At 42.8% G+C, this 21469-nt stretch overlaps 2 protein-coding genes across 2 annotated transcripts; both read left to right on the forward strand.

The window, feature by feature from the left end:
• The first annotated feature begins 213 nt into the window (after nt 1-213).
• Nucleotides 214-2909, forward strand: LOC107748953 (zinc finger C3H1 domain-containing protein-like). The gene is made up of 3 exons (XM_016563975.1): nt 214-757; nt 2293-2649; nt 2797-2909. Exons 1-3 carry the CDS (start codon nt 364-366, stop codon nt 2907-2909), a joined length of 864 nt encoding a protein of 287 aa, XP_016419461.1. The 5' UTR covers nt 214-363.
• A 713-nt stretch (nt 2910-3622) lies between these two features.
• On the forward strand, nt 3623-21146 carry LOC107748954 (zinc finger C3H1 domain-containing protein). Its single transcript, XM_016563976.1, has 26 exons — nt 3623-3688; nt 4650-4765; nt 4909-5034; nt 5776-5950; nt 6079-6210; nt 6289-6834; nt 6913-7022; nt 8025-8156; nt 8237-8358; nt 8438-8539; nt 8615-8737; nt 8822-8999; nt 12454-12640; nt 12720-12908; nt 15863-16100; nt 16315-16420; nt 16499-16697; nt 16783-16877; nt 17663-17770; nt 18871-18975; nt 19143-19308; nt 19447-19547; nt 19863-19964; nt 20343-20382; nt 20669-20731; nt 20825-21146. The coding sequence occupies exons 1-26, from the start codon at nt 3623-3625 to the stop codon at nt 20948-20950; spliced, it is 3753 nt and encodes a 1250-aa protein (XP_016419462.1). The 3' UTR covers nt 20951-21146.
• Nucleotides 21147-21469: the final 323 nt, after the last annotated feature.

The raw sequence follows: 21469 nt of genomic DNA on the forward strand, positions 1-21469 counted from the left end.
TATAACGAAAACTAGTTGAGGTTTTTAGTTAATAACAACACTGATCCTGTTATATGTTTGTACAAGTCTCTTATTTTGCAAGAATGAAAATGAACTAATGTAATGTTTGATTCATAACAGATGTTTTGTGCACTCTGGCGGTACTGTCCTTTGAGCCAACAAACCTCAAAAATAACTTCCCTGTCACATCTAGGGGTTTGAGACGGGAAGTGCGTGAAATCTCGCGATACTCAGAGTGGTGATGTTCCACTGAAAGCTGCTTAGTCGAGCGTTTGACGCTTCCTTGAGCGATGCGAGCTATTGAATCCTAATTATCAGCATGAACTGTAAGTAACCGCATCCAGTTATCAGTAAATATCAGTAATGGAGGTGAATTCGGGCTGTCCGTCTCCTAAAGAGGAGGGCGAGCTGGAGGACGGGGAAATCTTCGACGACGAGCCGCAGAGGCAGCGGCAGAACGCGCGGCCTCCGCGACGCGCCCGCCCCAGCCGACCCATGATGAACAAGAGAGCGCGTTTACCGGGACCCATGCTCAACAACAGCGCCCCGGTGCCGCTGAGAGCGGTTCATCCGCCCTTCCCCTCCGGCCTCCGGCAGGCGTTCGACTCAGCGCCGCGGTCCGGCTTCTGGGAGCGCAGTCACGGCGCGCTGGGCCGCTTCAGATATCGCGCACACAGAGCGTCAGACTGGACGCGAGACTGGACGGAGCGATTCGCGGAGAATCACGGTTGCAGAACCGACTCGCCGAGCAGGAAACGTATCCTTAACTTACCCGAGCCGCGACACACTCGCCCGCACGAGTACTAGAGTAAAAACCCAGAACCGCGGTAAAACCGTGTGAGAATACCATGGTATGAGATATTACAGTCGGATATCTCTGGTACCACAATAAAGCGCTGTCGTGATACGAAGATGAATGCATTTGACTACTGTATTTACTTTAATAGTTTATACTTACATCATTTATTTTTATATTTACTGGAGTTCACTTATACTGCTGCGGTGTGCTTACACACACAAAACTAGTGTTTTTCCTCACCGTTCTTCCCGATGCTTTCAATCATCCAGTTGATTGTGCTACTGTACTTTGAAGACTTTGATATGTAAATATGCTCTGTCCTGTTAACCGCCGTGTGTACGTTAATGAGCTCATCGTTGTGAGTTATGTGTATTTTTTTCTTTCAGTCAGTTTTCCCTGCTTTAGAAGCATTACAGTGAACACGACTGCTAGGGATTAGAAGTGAACAGAGGAGAAAATGACATTTTAAAGAGTCCGTGTGAAAACAAACCTGGAAAGAGGCGTGAGGATTTGGGGAGGAAGACGAGAGATTCATAGTGCATTCAGTGAATTATTAATGGGATTTATTGCATATTAAATCGAGAGAGCAGACCACAAATGCGTGGTAGATGTTGTATATATATATATATATTTTTTTTTTTTGTTAAGGCAGAAGACAAAGGAAAAGAGAAAATAATGTAAAGGAAAAATGCAGCGACTAAACAGCTCTCTGATTTTCTTATTATTTCTTATTACTATGTCACATTAAAATACCAATTATATAACGGATAGTTCCGGTGCTTGATTCTGATTGGTTGAGCCGCGTTCGAAGCTGTTGTAAATTACTCTACAAACACACACCTTTTGTTTACGTCTGTGTGTTGCTCGGCAACCACTTTTTTGGAACCACAACTGTTTCTGAGGAACTACATTGTTTGGTGGAAGAATACTGTTTTTATTAATATCATTATACTTTATTTGCTCTGTTTTATTCTGTTAAACCTAACTACATATATGGAATAACCGTGTTATAGAAGCAATAAGCCCCGTGAAGCCGTGGTTTACAGTGAATTTATAACAGCTAACTCTGCTTCGCGTCGTACCTAACAACGCCCCTTAGCTGTTATAAATTCACTGTAAACCACGGCTTCACGGGGCTTATTGCTTTAGTCTGCTGATGTCTGAAAGTAGAACATGAAGGAAAATGTTCTGACGGATTAGGATTATTTGTTTATTTATTTATTTACATTTTTTGTCTTCTCCAAACCGGCAGTGCCTCTATAATTTAAAATGCAGTACACTGGTTGGGAAACAGTGTATAGAAAAAAATAAATTAAATGATCTTCCTTGTGTTCCACTGAAAAAAAGGCGTGTTGGTTTGGAGCAAAATGAGGATGAGTAAATGATGACCGAATATTCATTTTCTATCCTATTAATGCAGCAGTTTAAAAACTTTGCATAGATTCGTGTGCAGTGTTCTGCAGTCCGAGTGCTTCTTAACCACTGGTTCTCAGAGAAAGCGGGCAGCAGGTGTCAGACGCGGAGGGTGGTGACCAGCGTCCCTAAAGCCGAGACCATGGACGAGAGCTTCGAGGATCTGCTGCTGAAGTACAAACAGATCCAGCTGGAGCTCGAGTGCATCCGGAAGGAGGAGCGGATGGCCCTGAAAGAGGAGGACGAGCCTCCCGCTGACCCCGTCCCGCCGCCCGAGGAGCCCGTCTCTGCTGTGAAGGAGGAGAAGAAAGTGTTTCAGGCGTTCAACATCAGGCCGCTCAGACAGAAGCTGCTGACGCCCAGCGATCGAGACGCTCTCAACAGCAGAAGCACACCGGACGGCGACGGAGGGGAGAAGGACGCCAGTCAGGATGACGGTACCTCAGATCTCACACTTCAGCAGTCAAGAGCGATGTTGTGAACTTTCACAGCTCTCGATACCAGCATGAAAGCGAGTAGGCTCTTGAACACACTCCTTTATTATTATTATAATGACGACTGTCCCATCTTTTATTTTCTATCAGCTGTAAAGGACGAGGAGTCCGAATCAGACCTCAACATCTCTGCAGTGAGTGACGAGACCCCAGTCATCCACAAGGTACAAAATAGGACCCCAAACACAAAAGTCTATAGTTAAATAGTTGGATAGAATATGATAAGATCATATGATGATAATGCTCATACAGTACACTTTAGTAGACATAATTAAGCATGAGAAGTACAATAGGAAACACTTATTTACTAAACATGTTTTAAATCTAACTAATGTGATTCATATTCTTTTAATTCCCAAAACTTAAATACAAATGCACTGAAAGTACAGATATTGGCATTGTGCACGTTCTGGGGGGGGGAAAAAAGTGGTATCAGAACAGCCCTTTTTTATTATTATTATTATGCAGAAAAAGAAAATAATACAAAGACAGAATACAAACAAAAAACAATGAGGGTTACATACATTAGCCTAATCCAAAGCATAGTATGTTAGCTTATATGAACCCTGAAAGGGTTTTACATGCAATAGAATTATTGGAATTTCTTAAAGAGTTTACATACACATCAAAGTCTTTCCTAAAAGCAAAAAAGGAAGGTGTTTTCTTTGAAAATATTCATTTATGAATATAAAACTTGGCAAGAAATAGCAATAAATTAATAATATATTTGAAGTGTCTAGATTCAAAGAGTAACCAAAAAACACAATTTTGGGGGTTATACAGAAGTTTGGATATAAATATTTTTTTACAAAATTGGAAAAGTCAACCTAGAACACTTTACAATAAGCACAGTCCCAAAATAAATGATTGATTGTTTCTTCATACTGAAGACATCAGAACAGCCCTGCTAGAAATGATGTCTAATGTGATGATGATCAACTTTAGATCAACCCTTCCTCTGGAATCCACACCTCTCAGACAGGTACGTTTAACCCAGACATCAGTCACATGGTGTGGAGATGAAACGCCAGCTGAGATCACCAGAAAAAGATAGGTGCTTAATATGTGACAATCATAAACTGACGACCAAACCGTTGCTTCCTGTCTCTATAATATTGCTTTAAAAATACTGAATCAGGAGAGCTATTTTATTTTAAGAATGAATCACATGTTTAGTACAGAGGGCGTCAAAAACATCATAGGGCATCAGTGTACTTTAATCCAATTTATGTTTACAGCTGCTGAAATGAACTGTGAAAAGTGTTTGCTGCATCTGTTAACTAAAAGGTTTTTGTATCAAGTATCATATTCAATCGCAGACAGACGATCTGTTGAGTGAATGAATGCACTGGCCAATCAGAGGTGTTTTAATCAGCCCATGAGACAAAGTGAAGTTTAATCAGTCTGACTCTGACTGACAGATGTGTGCTTTGCTGGATAAGTCACCTCTATCTTCGGCTGTTTTCAAACACTTCCAGCCGTTATACTCAATTCCCTAGAGCGATAAAATGGGTAGATATATGGAGGTAGACAGGAAATTCAACACTTAATAATAATGTAATATAAGAATTGCCGTGACATAATGAGTGTCTTATCATGAGTATCAAATGATTTTTTTTCAAATATAATGTTTGACTTGCTTTGTCATTTTGAGTCACTTTGAAAGTGTAAAGTCTCAGTTTTCTACAGAGATAATGTTACAGATCTCTACAAGATTTAAGAATATACTCTAAAGACGGCATACAGGTTTTACACATTGTTTAGCTCAATTTATTCTAACATGCCTGAAAACAAAGACAGAAATAATAGGTTAAGTAAAAAAATGTGTAGTCTTCCAGTTCGTTGTGTGCTGCCTGTGCTTGATTCACTAAAGAGAACCAACTCATTTGAGTGATCAGTTTTTGCCACGTTTTCAGCTGTTTTTGGTGTTATTTTGCTCTCAGGCAGCCAAACCGAAGCATTCAGTGTCGGAGAAGGAGAACAACCCAGTGAAGAGTGCAGAAGCACTTCCTGATGCCAAGAAGATGGAGTATCGGCTGCTCAGAGACGACATGGCCAGGTGTGTTCGCTCACGTATTCACTTTCACCAGCGCCGGTCTCAGTGACCGGATTCAGTGTTTGGCATGTGGAGAAATATTTGAGGAATGAATCACATGACTGAAGTCGTGTCGCGCTGCTAATCACTCCTGTGATGTGCTGCAGTCTGGAGAAGCAGAGATCGGGCCGGCTGGAGTTCGTGGGGGGCGTCCCCTCTCCTGCGGGCTCGGACTCTGACCTGGACGTCCTGGGAAGAGCAGCAGATCTGCAGGAGAAGCTGAATCAGCACAAGTGAGCGTCCACACATGAGCTGGCAGGGTTCCTGCGGGTTTAAAAAAACATTGGTGGATATTTGTTGTTTTTAATCATAGACTCACTTCATTTTGAGCAATTTCACAGAAAACAAGACTTGTCATTTTGTTTCTCCAGTAAATGTATCTTGATTTAAGAATCCTCAGACATTTGCACTGGAAAACAAGACGAAGATATTAAGGAAGTACATCACTTTTTTTTGCAGCGTGATCAGAAGTTATTTTCAGATTCTAGCTAGTCCTGCCTAAAATGAATTTAAAAGTAATGGAGATCAGTTATTATTATTTTTTTGCTATCACTATTATTATTATTTTTTTTTTTTTTTTTTTTTTAAGGTCTACTTATCGAAGTTTGTTTTTTTTTTTAAGGTCTACATTTTATTTTTCGAAGTCTACCAGGGGTGGGATGGGTTGGGGTGGGTTTCATATTTGCAGTTTCTTTTTGTTTTATATTACTGTTCCCAGAAAACAGTTCAATAAACAGTTGTTAACAAAAAAAAAAAAGTAATTGAGATCAGGAGTTGTATTTTCAGACTTTGAAGTGTTGCTAATACAGCTCATTGTGCTCCCTTGACTTCTACATTTAGAGAAAATATTGACATCCCTTTCATTTATTCCTAAAGTTTTCTTTACTTGGTCTTAAACTCTTCATGAAACCGGGTTGATGTATGTAAAGTATATTTGATTAGCACTCGTGCTGATGAGTGTGCTTCCTGTGCAGAACGCAGCTGTGTAAAGACGAGGCTCTGCTGAAGCAGCTCCTGCAGCAGGAAATGAAGAAGAAAGAGTCTCTGAAAGCAGCCGAGGGGAAGGTGACCCGACTCAAGGAGCAGCTGCTGGCGTCAGAGAAGATTGTGAGTGCCAACAGAGTGTTGCTGAAGAAGCTGCAGGAGCAGGTGAGCTGGGCTGAATCATGGGTCTTCACTAAAATTCACAGTGCTAGCGGGACGGATTTGTTTTTTGTTTTTTTGCATTCAATGAGGGATTTGGCCTCTTCGGTGACCTCTGGTGTGTTGGCCTGCAGGTTCAAAGAGTCCAGCACCGCGTGAGCGTGAAGAAGCAGCAGTCGGTGAAGCTGGAGAGAGATCTGGTTCAGGCGCAGGCCGCTGCAGCTCCTGCCGTGCTCAAACGCAACGCATCTGCCGCCATCTACTCCGTAAGAGCTGCACAGATGAGTGAGTGAGTGAGTGAGTGTCGTTCTGTAACGATGGAACTGATGTGTTACTCTTCGCAGCCGGTGAAGGTGCGGCGCATGGATCGCTCAGATGTGCATTACGCAGAGCTCATCGCGCAGAAGAAGCGCCTGCAGCAGCTGGAGTCAGAATACGCCCTCAAGATTCAGAAGCTCAAAGAGGCCCAGGCGTTACGGCAAGCCGAGCCGCGGCCCGCCGCCCCACAGATGCCCAGCACACTCTACCCGTTCCCGCAGCCCTCGCTTCATGACCTGACCCAGGACAAGCTGGCACTGTCCAGCGAGGACGTGGAGGCCGAGGAGGACGAGCAGCAGCAGCAGACTCCCGCCTCAGTGACGCCCCGTAACCGCCGGCGGTCGTTCCGAGAGTCCGGCTCCTTCACCAAACCCAAGCTGTGCCATCTGGAGACGCCCGCTGCTTCACCCATGCCCCTCAAACAGGCCAAAGCGTCCTGCAGCGCAGCCGGTCTGCCAGAGCTGCTGCTGGGGCTGAACGTGGAGGATCTGCGGCAGCGGTACCAGCTGTGTGCCGGGCTCCCTGAGCTCCTGCAGGAGGAGATGCGCTCGCTCAGCTGGGCTCCCGGGAAGGTACGCTCCTCAAGATAGTGCTGTCTGTGGCATCAGCATCAAAGTGTTTCCTTCTCTTTCATTGTGTGTCTCGTGCAGGTCGTGCAGGTGGACTTTGATCCAATGGCAGCTCATCAGAGCCGAGCGGAGCCAAAACCAGAACCGTTTGGACCGTATCACAGTCCTTTACTAGTCTTCAAATCATACAGGTCTGGCCCAGTATAAGCCCGGAGTATTCTTCAGTTTTTACTAGTCATGCACCAAATTCTGTCTATCTATATATGTGACCCTGGACCATGTCTTAAGTCGCTGGGGTATATTTGTAGCAATAGCCAACAATACATTGTATGGGTCAAAATTATTGATTTTTCTTTTATGCCAAAATCATTAGGATATTAAGTAAAGATCATGTTCCATGAAGATATTTAGTAAATGTCCTACTGTAAATATATCAAAACTTAATTTTTGATTAGTAATATGCATTGCTAAGAACTTCATTTGGACAACTTTAAAGATGATTTTCTCAATATTTAGATTTTTTTGCACCCTCAGATTCCAGATTTTCAAATAGTTGTATCTCAGCCAAATATTGTCCGATCCTAACAAACCATACATCAATGGAAAGCGTATTTATTCAGTTTCATAAAATTTACTCTTATGACTGGTTTTGTGGTCCAGGGTCACATCTATATTTATTTAATTTTTTTAGTGTTTACTGAAATCAACATTGAAGATTTCATTTAGCTGAAAACTGAAGCCCAAAATACATTTCACGTAATGATGTTTGTTTAACAATCAACAAGTTGTACAAACATTTGAGTTGTACATAAGTTTATGACATCTTTTGTTTCTACTCTAATTCCTTGTTGAAATACAAACACTTAAACAGTGGCTTTAATAACTTGTTTTGATGACAGATTTATTCAAACACAGTAAGTAATAAACCCAACCGTTTAATTAAAAATACAGTAAATATGTAATAGTGCATATGTTTAGCACAATGCTTCTCTCTAGAGGTTATGGTTTTTGAATGAAATCGTCTAGAGTGCCGGTGTTCTCGCACACTATCCATTGCAGGATATTTTGAAAGGCATACGCTAAACGCTCATGTTAAAGCTGAAGTATACTTTGAGCATTACACGTGTTAATAGTGTTTTAGCGCTCTCCGTCTGCTTGCTGTGTTCTCACAGTTCAATCCCGCACATGTTCAGGTTCAGCCCGTATTACCGGACCAAAGAGAAGCTTTCCCTCCGCTCCGTCACCTACAGCAACGCCATCGAGCCAAAGAAGCGCTTCTGTCGCTTCGATCTGACCGGCACGTGTAACGATGACGATTGCACATGGTATGTGTGGACAGACACCACCGCTGTTTGAGGTTTTACTGTGTGTTTACTCTTTGGCTGAAGCGATCTGTGTGTTTCAGGCAGCACATGAGGGACTGCAGCCTCACAGAGAGCCAGCTGTTTCAGGACGTCCTGTCCTACAGCCTGCCTCTGATTGGCTGCGCGGACACCAGCAGCACCGGTGACATCAGCAGTGCCACAGGTAACGTCAACGTCACAGGACGACTCTGCATGATCCGTGAAACACTGTACATCATGAGCCTTGACTCTCCTGTTCACAGAGAAATATATGAAGAAACTGTTTGGGCCCAATAAGGACCGGATGGGGACGGACCAGAAGGCCGTTCTGCTCGTGAGCAAAGTCAACGAGAGATTGAGACACAGTGAGTGCTCGTGTCACGTCTGTATTTGATGAGTTTAGTTTTGCGCCGCAGCTGACCGTCCATCCTTTCTGTCAGTTCCTCCCTTCACCACGAATAAATCCCAGAGGAAATGGAGACCGGAAGCTCAGAAAGTGAAAACGCACGTTCAGGAAGATGAAGACCTCAACCCTGTGGACGTGACTGTCCCCGTCTGTCACAGTCAGTCGCCTTACACCGTATCATGACATCACAGCACCCCTTATACTGTAGATCAGTAGTATTAATATCTCTCCTGTGTGACAGACGGGCGCGTCCAGGAGCGCTGGTCATCGGCTGACGTGTGTGTCACGCAGGACGATAAGAGATACTTCGACAGCGAGACGGATGACATCAGTAACCTGGAGACCAGTGTGCTGGAGAGTCCCAGCGACGTGCAGCTGTGGATCAAACTGGCCTTCAAATACCTCAACCAGAAAGACACGTGAGTCAATATCACACAGATCAGTGGAATTATCCCTTTAAAAAATGAGACGAATGCTTTAAACTCACTAATACTCTCTCTCTATAATACTTATATTAATACTCAATTTTATATATGTGACCCTGGACCACAAAACCAGTCATAAGGGTCAATGTTTCGAAACTGAGATTTATGCATCATTATTATTTTATTTTTTATAGTATTTGTCTTTTTGGTTAGCTTTGTCCACTTTCCAGTTTACACTGTTGTTCTCAGTAGGGCTGCACGATTTCGGGAAATAAAGTTTATGTGGCAGTATTTTATTTTATTTCGATTTGGGGAAAACACACAGAAATACTTTTTACAAGAACCAACTTAAACCTCTTTCAGGAACATAAAGACAAAAATCTTTCCAAATGGACTGCATTAATGTGTTATAAAAAAATTAAGTAATTTTATAAAACAGTAATAACAAAATCACAAAAATCATTATTATTTCATACAAATATGAAACAAAATAAGAAATGTATTGTAATAATACTATTGAACTGTAAAACAAAACTCTTAAAAATAAGTTTATAGTGCATCTGTAAAATTACAATACTAATATTTTGGTTGGAATGTAATGATGTTAAACGGTTGAGCTTTTCTTTGGGTTTGTAAACCGCAGGAGCCCTAAAGCTGCTTCTCTGCTGGCAGCCGGTTTTAAATGCTTCAGATATCTGGTGAAGTGGTTGGCGCTGATGGCCATGCTATGTTTTCAAATGCACATTATAAGCAGCTCACCGCGCTTCCTGCTCCACCCAAACTCAGGCTCTGCATTTCCTGACGAAGTGATCCACTCTGAGACACTGGCTGCATTTACGCTTGGCAGTAACATGCGCTCTTTGTGATCCAGTCGAGCCAGTCTGGGCACGGTGTGCAAGTGGCTTCTGTATCTGAATAACTGATAAGACTTCTGTTTCCTGCACAATATTTAAGTCAGGTCTGGAGTAGGGGTGACCCCGAATCGTTGATGGTTCGATGCTTCGATAGGAGGAGCCTGATTCGATACCAGTCTCACAGTCGAATATTCGCGGGGTGTTATGATCATGGGGGTGCTCAATGTCTGATTTCACATAGAACTACTGGTTTTCTCGGTAGGGTACAAGGGATTTCAAAACATTTCAGCCGGTTTATATATATCTCGTATAAGATGCATTTGGTTGAGTTGCGCTGCAGTAAAGCGCTGCATTGTAGTACTACGGTGATTATCTCAGCGCAGCGCGAGCAGGTCAAACAACAATGCAGAATATTAATAACTATGACTGGGACTGTCATATACATAATTATAATGAGAACACTATTATAATAAAACGCTGTGAATTTTTAGAGTTTAGTTGCCGTTTCTTCAGGAGGAGTTTAAGGAGTTCATTCAGAGCCGCGCAGATAGCCTATAAGTCGTAATATTAACGTTATGTTGTATAAATAACGAAGCGTATTCTTTATGAGATAAATGATGAGTTAAATCCCATTGATTAAAAACCTGCTGCTTCATTCTAATAGTCATCTTCAGAGCGTGCAGCTCAAAACATTAATAACTACTGTCATATACATAACGTTATAATGAGAGCACTATTGTAAAAAATGTTGTGAATTCTTAGGGTTTCACTGGTGTTTAATGTTAACTACCTTTTAATCAAAACATTATTTTTGTATCTGCGAGGTGTCCGTTACACGTTTCCCTGTGTGTTAACGTAATTATGACTGTGAAATGTCTGACTTGACTCTTGGTAATGTGTTTTGCCCCGCCCCAAAACATATGATTCGAAAATGTGAAAATGACCCCTAGTCTGTAGTAGGCCTTTATCTTACACACGTTCAAGGTGGAAGCTGCAAATAGTCTAGTAGCATAAAACAACCTTCTCTTCAGCCTGTGGCAGTGGCCATACAGCACAGGATTGTTGAGATTTATTCATGTACAAATAGGCTACTTAATCTAAACCTACAAAGTTTAATTTCTCAACGTTAATCTGTATAATAAAATGAAGAAAAATGTTGTCATATTACGAGAAGATGGGCGATTATTTATAATGAACATGCTGAAACAGTATAAACATTAAAGTGTATTCAGATTATTCCTCTGACTATAAATTGAGCGGCGTGCAGCTCGTCGTGTAGATCTCGTGACTGTGATTTACACCGGCAGCGCTGACAGTCGCCTCGTTCACATAATGCTATCATGCAAGTCGTCTAAATAAACAGTCGGAAATATTGAGGTTTATTGTCAAGCTCACATAAGTTTGATTTCTTGTCAAAGCTGCATCCGTGCATTAATTCCTGACGGTCATCAGAGAGGAGTGGACGGGGATTTATATGACGATGACCTGGCTAGATTGCGCTTGCAGTACACTGAGATCCGATCGCAATGCATCCTCGACTACCTCTGGACCAGGACACACCGATCGGATAACATTCCCACTCGTCTTTTCAATGTGCATCCAGATACAGATCACACAGCAGATCATGAGCTGCACGCATGTGAAAACCAGTGCCGTGCTTCACTCTGGAGCGCACAGATTTACTTCATTAAATACAGCTTCTGTGATTTGATAATCACTCAAAGCCTCATCGCGACTTCTCTTTTATTTCGCTGTAGTTCTAGTTCTGACCTGCCTGAAAATGACAACGATTAAATGCATTTAGTTCATATTCTTATTGTGCAAAAGTGAGGCCACAGATATATTTCTGTCATTGTTTCTTTGTTTCCGTGGCAGTTCTGTTAAATGCAGCAGGTGTGTGTGTGAGTGTAGTAATAATAATAATAATAATACATTTTATTTAGTATAGCGCCTTTAAAAGAGTGCTTTCTCAAAGCGCTTTGCAACACAAGCAAACACAACAATCCAAAGTAATACACAAAAATACAGAATAACAATCAGTTAAAAGCAAGACGAAAATAAAAAGTTTTAAGACGAGATTAAAAAAAAACAAAAAAAACAATGTGCTTCCCTGATGTCAGCCGGGAGAGAATTCCACAATTTGGGGGCAAAATATGAAACTGCCCGATCACCCCCAGAATGCAGCCGTGTTTTAGGAACGACTAAAACACCACTCTGAGAAGATCGCAAATTACCACTAGGTGTATAGGGAATTAAAACTCAGTCAAGTACTGAGGAGCCAGACCACGCAGTGCCTTGTCTGTTAACATGAGAACTTTAAATACGGAATCTAACCGGGAGCCAATGCAACAATTCCAAAACCGGAGTTATATGATCAACAGCCCTGGCCCCTGAAAGAGTTCTGGCTGCTGAATTTTGTAAATGTTGAAGTTTGTTAATACAAGATTTTGAGACTCCAATAAGAAGGGCGTTACAATAGTCTAGACGTGAAAAGACAAACAAATTAATGAACCTTTCAGCAACAGAGAAAGACAGCACTTAGCACTGTATTTGGCTTCAGTAAGCAGCAGCATCGCTCTCTTCTGTGTGTGCAGCTCTGTGGCAGAGTGTCTGGACGCGGCGCTGAACACGCTGTCCCGTGCGCTGGAGGACAACCGCGAGGACACTGAGGTGTGGTGTCACTATCTGACGCTGTTCTCGCGGCGCGGCAGCAGAGAAGAGGTTCAGGAGATGTGTGAGATGGCCGTGGAGCACGCGCCGCACTATGACGTCTGGTGGACTGTGAGTGGAAAGACAGTGGCATGTTTAAGCGCCACGCGTCTGAGCAGCTGAAGAGCTGTGGTCTGTGTCTGTCTTTCAGTACATGAGCGTTGAGAGCGGTTTCGAGGGGAAGGATTACCTGTGTGGGCGTCTGGTTTCACACCTGCTGGAGGCGTCACATGACGTCAGGTCGGATGTGCAGTCGTTCCAGCTGCTGGAGTCAGTGCTGTTCAGAGTTCAGCTCAGTGTGTTCACAGGCCGTCAGCACAGCGCTCTCAGCATACTCAAGGTACCAGTCTAATCTACATAAACATATACCACTGGCAGATGAACACCGTTTCAGTCAAAACTGGACTTTTTGTTTTGGATTGTCCACTGTTTTATAGTTTTTAGTACTTTAAAAATATGCTGTTTTCACTTTATCTTTTGTGAAATGTGATTTTTACTCATTACAAAAAATGCTCATTTACAGATGTTCTGATTTATGTCTAATCCAGTTTTCTTTATAACTACTAAAAATAAAAGGAAAAACTAAAAAAGAAAATTGAAAAATATAAAATACAAAAATTAGATTTAAAAATAAAATCTCATTTAAATCAAATTAAAGGGATAGTTCACCCACAAATGAAAATTTGCTGTTAATGTAGGTGACTTTATTTCTTCATTAGAACAGAAAAGAAGATTTTTAGCTGAAACCATGGTCACTGGTGATTCATTGAAAAAAAAAGTGAAACAATCAGTCTTTGAAAGAGACTGAACATTATTTACAACGTGATTACTTGTAATCCAGAGCCTCATTCTCAACAACGGGCAGCTGCTGATTTGTATTTTATGAAAAAAAGAACCACGGTTTCATCTAAAAATATTCTTTACAGTTTTACTGAAGGAAAAAAGTCACCTACATCTTGAGCCCTATTCGCACAGGATTAGAATTACCTGGTGACCTCCAGTCATTTGTAATAATTGCGGAGGTTGTCTGTGATCTTAATCCCGTGCGAAACGACCATGTCTGTAATTTGTAAAGTAAAAATTCCCCCGCAAATTACCTACCATATTTCGCTGAGGACCGAGGTCCTGTGATAATATTAGTCCCGTGCGAATCGGCATCTCTGTGATTCGGCCAGCATTTGCCAGGTCGTATATAATTTTTCGAGGTTTTTGTTTTCTGTGCGCCTTTTTATCCATCTTTCGTGAAGAATGGAGGCTGCGTTGGAGTGTTTGATAGTATTTTGGGTGCTGGGTCATATCGCTATACAGGGGCGGTTCTAGGACTTCATCCACAGGCGGGCTGAGCCCTCAGACAGACCATTAGATATAACAAATTACCTAAATTGTATTAAGTAAATATACACAAATATCCATTAAAGCTACAGTTACTTAGTTAAGCGCAGCGAGTGATTCTCTCTTTTTCTTTTATTGTTTGATTAACATAGCCTAAGAAATGTATGGGTCCGTTAATGCACATCCGATATTTTCTTAACTATTTATGTTCACTTAAGACGTAACCATCTGTCTTTACGTCGATACTCATCAAGACAGCCATTCAGAGATAATGTTGCGCCGATTTTCTCAAGACCTGAAAAAGAACTCAATTTGGTATTTGCTTGCTGTCTGAGAGACGGCTTCCTTGTGTGCGCGCACCGAGACGATCTCTGACTTGTGCTTGAATAGCTTAAAATCACTTAAACGTTTAAACTGACAAGCCTTAAAACACATGGGAATGATCAACTTTGAGGAAGCAGCACTGGCCCAATCGTTCAGATAGTTTTAGGGGGGCTGAAGCCCACTTAAAAAGGGTCTAGAACCGCCCCTGTCACTATACACCGATACCGAACACAATTTGCAGAAAGAGAAAGCTGAAAACCATCAGAAGAGCGAAAACAAAAAGAACGATTAGATGTATGACATGTATAGCAGCATGGAACATTCAGATCCGGGAGATAAGTCCGTAAGTTCGAGTAAAATCACAGGCTTCGCTTATCCCGTGCGAATGCGCCACACGAAACTCAGATGCGGGGGGTAATTTCTAAATCCCACAAGGTCCCCAGATAATACTAATCCCTTGCGAATAGGGTTCATTATGACCTGAGGATGAGTAAATCAACAGCAAAAAACTTTATCAAACTTACTGAAAGCTGAAAACCTAATGAACACACATTTCAGTTAGTTGCCAAGGCAACATTTCTCATTTTCATTTAGTTTTTCTTTTAAAGTACTAAAATTATTGAAACTAAAACAATTAAAAAATGAAACCCATATAGACGTATTAAAAAAAGAAAAGTATTAAAAATGAACAAAAGAAAATAAACTAAAAATATAAAAATAAAAGCAATTCAAAATATTAATAAATAATATAAAAGTATATAAATGTTACTAAAATTACACTGATCTGATTATAGATATCCGCTAGAGTCTAGACCGGGGGTAGGGTTGGGTACCGAAACCCGGTGCCACTTAAATGCCTGAGCGATCGATTGAGATATTTGTCCTGGTTCTCTGAAATGGACGTAAGAAGCATGGGCGTCGCTAGGCCATTTATAGCGGGGCTATAGCGATCAGCTCCATAACATGTACACAAATTCGTGATCACCTCAGAGTCAGTCCCCTTTAAATTTCATATGAAAACGGCGGCAGACTTCGTCTCGTCCCCGTCTTTCAGCGCGCTCTTCAATCTGCAGACCGCGGCGGCGCAGCGCGAGCCGACTCGAACAGAAACAGAGGACACGAGGTGTGTGTTTATCTGTATCTGTGCAGTTCTTTGTCATAAATACAGTTTACAAAAGGTCACGAGGGATGCATGTGAATGCAATGTATATATGTTATCCATCGTTTTTATTTTTTTGTGGCTCTTTTTTTAAAGTATCGGTTCAGGCACGGTACTGTTTTAAAAGTATCGATTTGGCACCAGTATCGTAAAAAACCCAATCGATACCCAACCCTAACCAGGGGTGGGCAAACTTGGGCCTTCCAGGTCACTTTCCTGCAGAGTTTAGCTCCAACTCTAATCAGACACACCTGAACCAGCTAATCATGGTCTTCAAGACTACTAGAAAGCTACAGGCAGGTGAGTTTTATCAGGGTTGGACCAAATCTCTGCAGGAAAGTGGCCTGGAAGAGCCAAGTTTGCCCATCACTGGTCTAGACATTTCATGCAGTTCTTTAGTCTTTTCCAATAGTGTCGAGTTAATTGCATTATTTGCCTTGTTTCAGTGTTGTTGTAAGTATATGTTGGTGTTCCTGTAGAGTGCGCTGCATTCGGGCTCTGAATCGAGCGTAGCGGATCATCTGACTGTGGCCGACCGTTGTCTGATGTGGCTGTCTTATATCCACCTGACTGAATTCAGACATCTGCCGGCGTGTCTGTACGACCCTGCCAGCTCCAACCCCTCCAGAATCACGTGCACAGATCCCTTCCTCATTCCCTGGAGAATGGCCCAAGATCTCCGTACACCCACTGACATCATCGTCAGCCTGTTCAGAGGTGAAGCGCCTCCAATCACCAATACACAATACAGAAACGTCCAACTAAACCGTCTTCGCTATTAAATACCATGTGGTCATTTTCCTATAATCCAGTGCAACCCATTTAGAATTTGGGCTCAAAGCAAAAGATGAGATTATTCAGTGTACGAGTGTGACATCAGTGTTACAGCACCTTACGCAAAGCTCTAGCATGATCTGTCTGTTTCCTCTAGATGCTGTGTGTGGCTGCACGGATGAGCGTTTGTGTTCCAGTGAGCAGATTCAGGCCTGTTTCCCTCTGCACTCAAACCTCATTCATCTGTACAGGACACTAGACAGGTACAGGGACTCCCATCTCCCCATGATGAGCCTTTCTGAAGTGCTGTGCATTTACTGACGTGAGTGGCATTGTTTCAGATGTCAAGAAGCTCTTGCGCTGTGTGAGCGTCTGCTGGCGGTGTGTCCGCTCTACTGCCCTCTGCTGGAGGTCACCGGTGAGCTGCACCTGTCCTCGGGACACACAGAGAAAGCTGAAGAGCTGTGGAGACGTGCTCATTCTCTCAGTGCTAGCAGCGCTCGCGTTTTCCACCAGCTCTGCAAGTGTTTGCTCGCTCAGGTGAGACTACAGCATCATCTCAAAATTCAAACCTTAGTGAAGATGGCATGATGCTCATTTCTGTGAGTTTATTTCTGTTGCGCAGGGGAGCGTCAGTGTTATGGAAGAGCTCTTTGACAAGTTCATGCACTCTTTCTGTGAATCTGTGCAAGATCAGCTGAAGTCGCTGGATGTGTTACGGTAACGTCCTCACTGACACCACAGTAGTGATCGCATAAACAGAAGATGCCTGCAGTGTTGGGAAGGTTATTTTGGAAATGTAGCAGTGTAACTATATCAGTTACTTTATTAAAGTAATGTAACTGATTACATTTGATTACTTTTCTAAATTCTACTTTACTTTTTTACTTTTCTAACGAATGTTTTCAACTGTTAATTATTTGGCAAACAGTAGTACTCACCTCTGATTACTGTCAGACTTTCAAAATCCATCATCACTTGAATTAGGATTATAATAATTTCATTTTAAAGCACAGCCACCACAAAACCAGACTTTACCACCTCTTTTTACTCCGAGATCTTTCTGAGGTTAAATACCGATTTAAAATCATAATAAGAAATAGCAATGATACTATTTTTGAAATCGAATCTTTGCATAGCTATGACTGGAAACACTGGCATCTAACAATGTCTAGGGAAAAAAAGGTTAATCTTAAGAAATAAAGCATATACATAAACCCAAATAGGAAATAAAACGGTTATCGTATAAGCATGTGTCCGAAACTCCTGAAACATTGCAGTCACATATATAGCAGTCAGTGCAATTTGGGAAAGAAATCAGTTAAATCAAATTCTTCTGGTTTTTCTCAGGCTCTAAAATAGTTTAGAAAATTGTGGAAAATCCAGTTCTGTACATAGGATTTATTGTTTTTCCATGACTGATCATTCTGTTCTTGTGTTATGGCATGTGCACCAAGTATATTTAGCAGTATTAGTGTTGTAAGATCTGATGTTTATGATTTCAGCCATATTCTTGGTGTTCCTACACAAGACTTGCTGAGAGTTCCAGTTCTCAAAGATGATCTTCAGGACGAGATCAGAGCTCAGCTGCCGTACCTGCATCTCCTGCACTGGTGCGTCTGTCTGTTCATCTGTCTGTCTGTTCGTCTGTCTCTCTGCCTGTCTCTCTATCTGTCTCTCTGTCTGCCTGTCTGTCTGTCTGTCTCTCTGTCTTTCTGTATGTCTGTCTGCCTGCCTGCCTGTCTGTCTGTCTGTCTCCCTGCCTGTCTGCCTGTCTGTCTCCCTGCCTGTCTGTCTGTCTGCCTGTCTGTCTCTCTGCCTGCCTGTCTTTCTGCCTGCCTGTCTGTCTGTCTGTCTCCCTGCCTGTCTGCCTGTCTGTCTCCCTGCCTGTCTGTCTGTCTGCCTGTCTGTCTCTCTGCCTGCCTGTCTTTCTGCCTGCCTGTCTGTCTGTCTGTCTCCCTGCCTGTCTGCCTGTCTGTCTCCCTGCCTGTCTGTCTGTCTGCCTGTCTGTCTCTCTGCCTGCCTGTCTTTCTGCCTGCCTGTCTGTCTGTCTGTCTCCCTGCCTGTCTGCCTGTCTGTCTCCCTGCCTGTCTGTCTGTCTGCCTGTCTGTCTCTCTGCCTGCCTGTCTTTCTGCCTGCCTGTCTGTCTGTCTGTCTCCCTGCCTGTCTGCCTGTCTGTCTCCCTGCCTGTCTGTCTGTCTGCCTGTCTGTCTCTCTGCCTGCCTGTCTTTCTGCCTGCCTGTCTGTCTGTCTGTCTCCCTGCCTGTCTGCCTGTCTGTCTCCCTGCCTGTCTGTCTGTCTGCCTGTCTGTCTCTCTGCCTGCCTGTCTTTCTGCCTGCCTGTCTGTCTGTCTGTCTCCCTGCCTGTCTGCCTGTCTGTCTCCCTGCCTGTCTGTCTGTCTGCCTGTCTGTCTCTCTGCCTGCCTGTCTTTCTGCCTGTCTGTCTGTCTCTGCCTCTCTGTCTCTGTCTGTCTCTCTGCCTGTCTGTCTGCCTGTCTGCCTGTCTCTCTGCCTGTCTGTCTGTCTGTCTTTCTGTATGTCTGTCTGCCTGCCTGCCTGTCTGTCTGTCTGCCTGCCTGTCTCTCTGCCTGTCTGTCTGTCTGTCTTTCTGTATGTCTGTCTGCCTGCCTGTCTGTCTGTCTGTCTCTGCCTGTCTGTCTGCTCTGCTCTCCACTCCCATCCTGCTCTAACCCTCATTCTTGACTTTAACACAGTTTCTGGCAGTCTACCTATGGCGTTGTGAGAGAGGCCATTGATGCGTTTGAGAAAGCTTTGGGAACGATTACAAAGCTGGAGTTAATTCACACCCTCTGGCTAGAGTAAGTAAAGTGTACAGTTGTGAAACCTAACTTATTATCAGTTATTATGTGTTTATTACCACAGCATTAAATCATCGAGTAGATATCATGTTAATCTGTGTGTCATCCTCGCTGGGTGCAGATAGTCGTGGTGTTTTCTCTCTTAACGGTTAGTCTCTTTTCCCCAGCTATCTGTCCTTCGCCAGCAGTAAGATGTTGGCGCCGCAGCCGAGTGTTCGCGAGCTGAAAATGTTTACAGGTCTGGTGCACCGCTGTCTGGAGACTGTGCCGAGCAGACTCACCCTGCCCTTCAGCTCCTCACAATACTGGAGCTGCTTCAGCTTCCATAACAAGGTATGTCATGATGAAGCCTTAAAGCAGTCCTTCATCTTTTTCAGCTCATACTTTCAGCTTGCACCCTGATGATTGCCTGTAAAGCTTACGGACAGTGTAGATGTAGTGTGTTTGCATTTTGTGCTGTGTGCATTGCAGGTCATATCCTTCTATTTGGGTTGTTTCCCTCAATCCCAACATTCCCTTATCCTGGAAAGACTTCAGCATATCATGCCAACCAATACTGAACTGGCCATAAGGTAAACAGGAGACTTGCTTGGATTTATTCTGATGCTAAATTAAGCTCATGAAGAGCGCCAGTATTTCCAATTATATTTCTGAATCTTTCCCTGCGATTTGCCACAGTTTGTCTTTTTGTTACTCAATACAGTGTAAATATTTCTCGTGCATAATTGTAATCGTTTCCTGGCTCACTGAAGCTGTAAAAGTCTGTCGTCTCTATAATGGGGAAATATGTGATTCTTTAACTTCTTTAGTAGGTGGCACTGGATACAGTCACAGCTTCTAAAGACACTTTAATGTCCTCGAGTTTAGTCTCATTTGTCGTTGTGTAGGTTGCTGCAGCAAGAATGGCAGGATGGCAATGTTGAACATTTTAAATTGCAAAGCAGAATGTTGTGCTGTAGCGTCCCAACCTGTCTGGCCATCTGGAAAATGTAAGTTCATGAGCTCCAAATATATCAAGCTAATCTGTTTCTGTGTGTCCGAATGAGATGATATTCTAAAGCTCTTATGGTGTAGCTCTCCACTTCTTTTGCGTAGCTTGTTTTGATGAAGATAAGGCATTCTGCATCTAAAATTCGGTCTTATCCAGAACATGAAAGATTTTACTGTCCAGATGTGCAAAAGTGCAAGACGCAAAGGCGTGCAGTTCTTCCTGTTGAACTTACCCTGGGGGTTCAAATACATTTGCATGCCGTTCTTTTGACACGCATCTTCAGTTTTGTAGTGGATGGTGAATGTGATGTCCATTGATTTGGAAGCAGAAATGAGGTGAAGTGTTTGACACCCTCTGTCGATATATTTCTTGCCAGAGCTATTGCTGTTGAGAAGGAGCAAAGGCAAAGAGCAGAGGTGAGTGAGAGGTCAGAGGTCAGGTCATGACTTTCACAGTGGCCGATGTCTCAAGTTTTTCTGCTTTCATTCTGTCGAATCTGTTGTTTTTTTCTGCAGGGTATGCTCAGTGCACGAATATGTAAGAGTTTAGATGGCATACCTCTGATGAAGACCAATGAGTGTGCTTTTGTGTGTTTGAGGAGGAGTCTGAATGTTTGCGGCTGTGAAGATTTGCGTGTGTCCGACTGAACTGACTGTGTGTTCCCGCTCTGGTGTGTTTGTGCTTTTATCCGCACATTTGCAGGTCCAGCGGCTGTATCAGCAGGCGCTCCAGAAACTGCCTCTGTCTGCTGCTCTCTGGAAAGATGTAAACAGCCTCTTTACCTCAAATATTCACTCCAGTGTCTTTCGCTTTGGACGCTGTTTTTCCTCACCAGTCCTTTTCTCTTTCCCTTTCTAGTGTTTGCTCTTCGAGGCTGCTGAAGGAGGTAAAACTGACACACTGAAAAAAATAATTGACAAGTGCCAAGAGGTGGGAGTGAGTCTAAATGAGCCGCTAGGGTTAGAGCCGAGCCAAGCCGAGTGACACGAGCAGCACATTCCCAGAACAAGAGTACATGCTTCCATTAAACCTCCACAGACACGCAGACACGCACGCGTCTTAGCTTAGACCCGAGTCAGTATTACGAGCAGAAATCCAGTGAGGACACAATGAGCTACCCATAATCCAGTATGTGGGCCTCTTTTATCATCATGTACGTAAGTATGAATATGTTGACGATGCCTGTTGCTTCCTGTTGTTTTTGATTTGCGTGTTCCCATTTGTACACTAACTTTTTTAATTTGATTTTTATTTTTCTTTAACGTTGCGTCATAGTTGTTGACGGACTGTGACTGTTTTTAAGGTGGCTTGCTTCCTTCCTCTAAATATACATCAGTTTATTTTGTTTCTCATGGTGTCTCAACCATGTCTCGTGAAGAATGACATTAACTCAGCTTGAGAGTTTAAGGGCTCAGCACCAAGGTTTTTGTTTTTGTTTTTTTTCCTTTTTTCTTCTTTTTTCTTTCTTTTTCTTTTTTTCTACTCCCCCCTCCAACCATGGAT

This window comes from Sinocyclocheilus rhinocerous, unplaced genomic scaffold (assembly GCF_001515625.1).
Source record: "Sinocyclocheilus rhinocerous isolate Xijiao unplaced genomic scaffold, SAMN03320098_v1.1 scaffold1401, whole genome shotgun sequence".
Taxonomy (NCBI): Eukaryota; Metazoa; Chordata; class Actinopteri; order Cypriniformes; family Cyprinidae; genus Sinocyclocheilus; species Sinocyclocheilus rhinocerous.

What these genes read in the sequence shown, in the direction of transcription:
- LOC107748953 (XM_016563975.1), top strand. Translation starts at nt 364, where the DNA reads ATGGAGGTGAATTCGGGCTGTCCGTCTCCTAAAGAGGAGGGCGAGCTG. An exon ending in CGACTCGCCGAGCAGGAAAC is followed by an intron (nt 758 to 2,292) that starts GTATCCTTAACT and finishes ACTGGTTCTCAG; the next exon opens with AGAAAGCGGGCAGCAGGTGT. An exon ending in GGACGCCAGTCAGGATGACG is followed by an intron (nt 2,650 to 2,796) that starts GTACCTCAGATC and finishes ATTTTCTATCAG; the next exon opens with CTGTAAAGGACGAGGAGTCC.
- LOC107748954 (XM_016563976.1), top strand. Translation starts at nt 3,623, where the DNA reads ATGTCTAATGTGATGATGATCAACTTTAGATCAACCCTTCCTCTGGAA. An exon ending in AATCCACACCTCTCAGACAG is followed by an intron (nt 3,689 to 4,649) that starts GTACGTTTAACC and finishes TTTTGCTCTCAG; the next exon opens with GCAGCCAAACCGAAGCATTC. An exon ending in TACCTCAACCAGAAAGACAC is followed by an intron (nt 9,000 to 12,453) that starts GTGAGTCAATAT and finishes CTGTGTGTGCAG; the next exon opens with CTCTGTGGCAGAGTGTCTGG.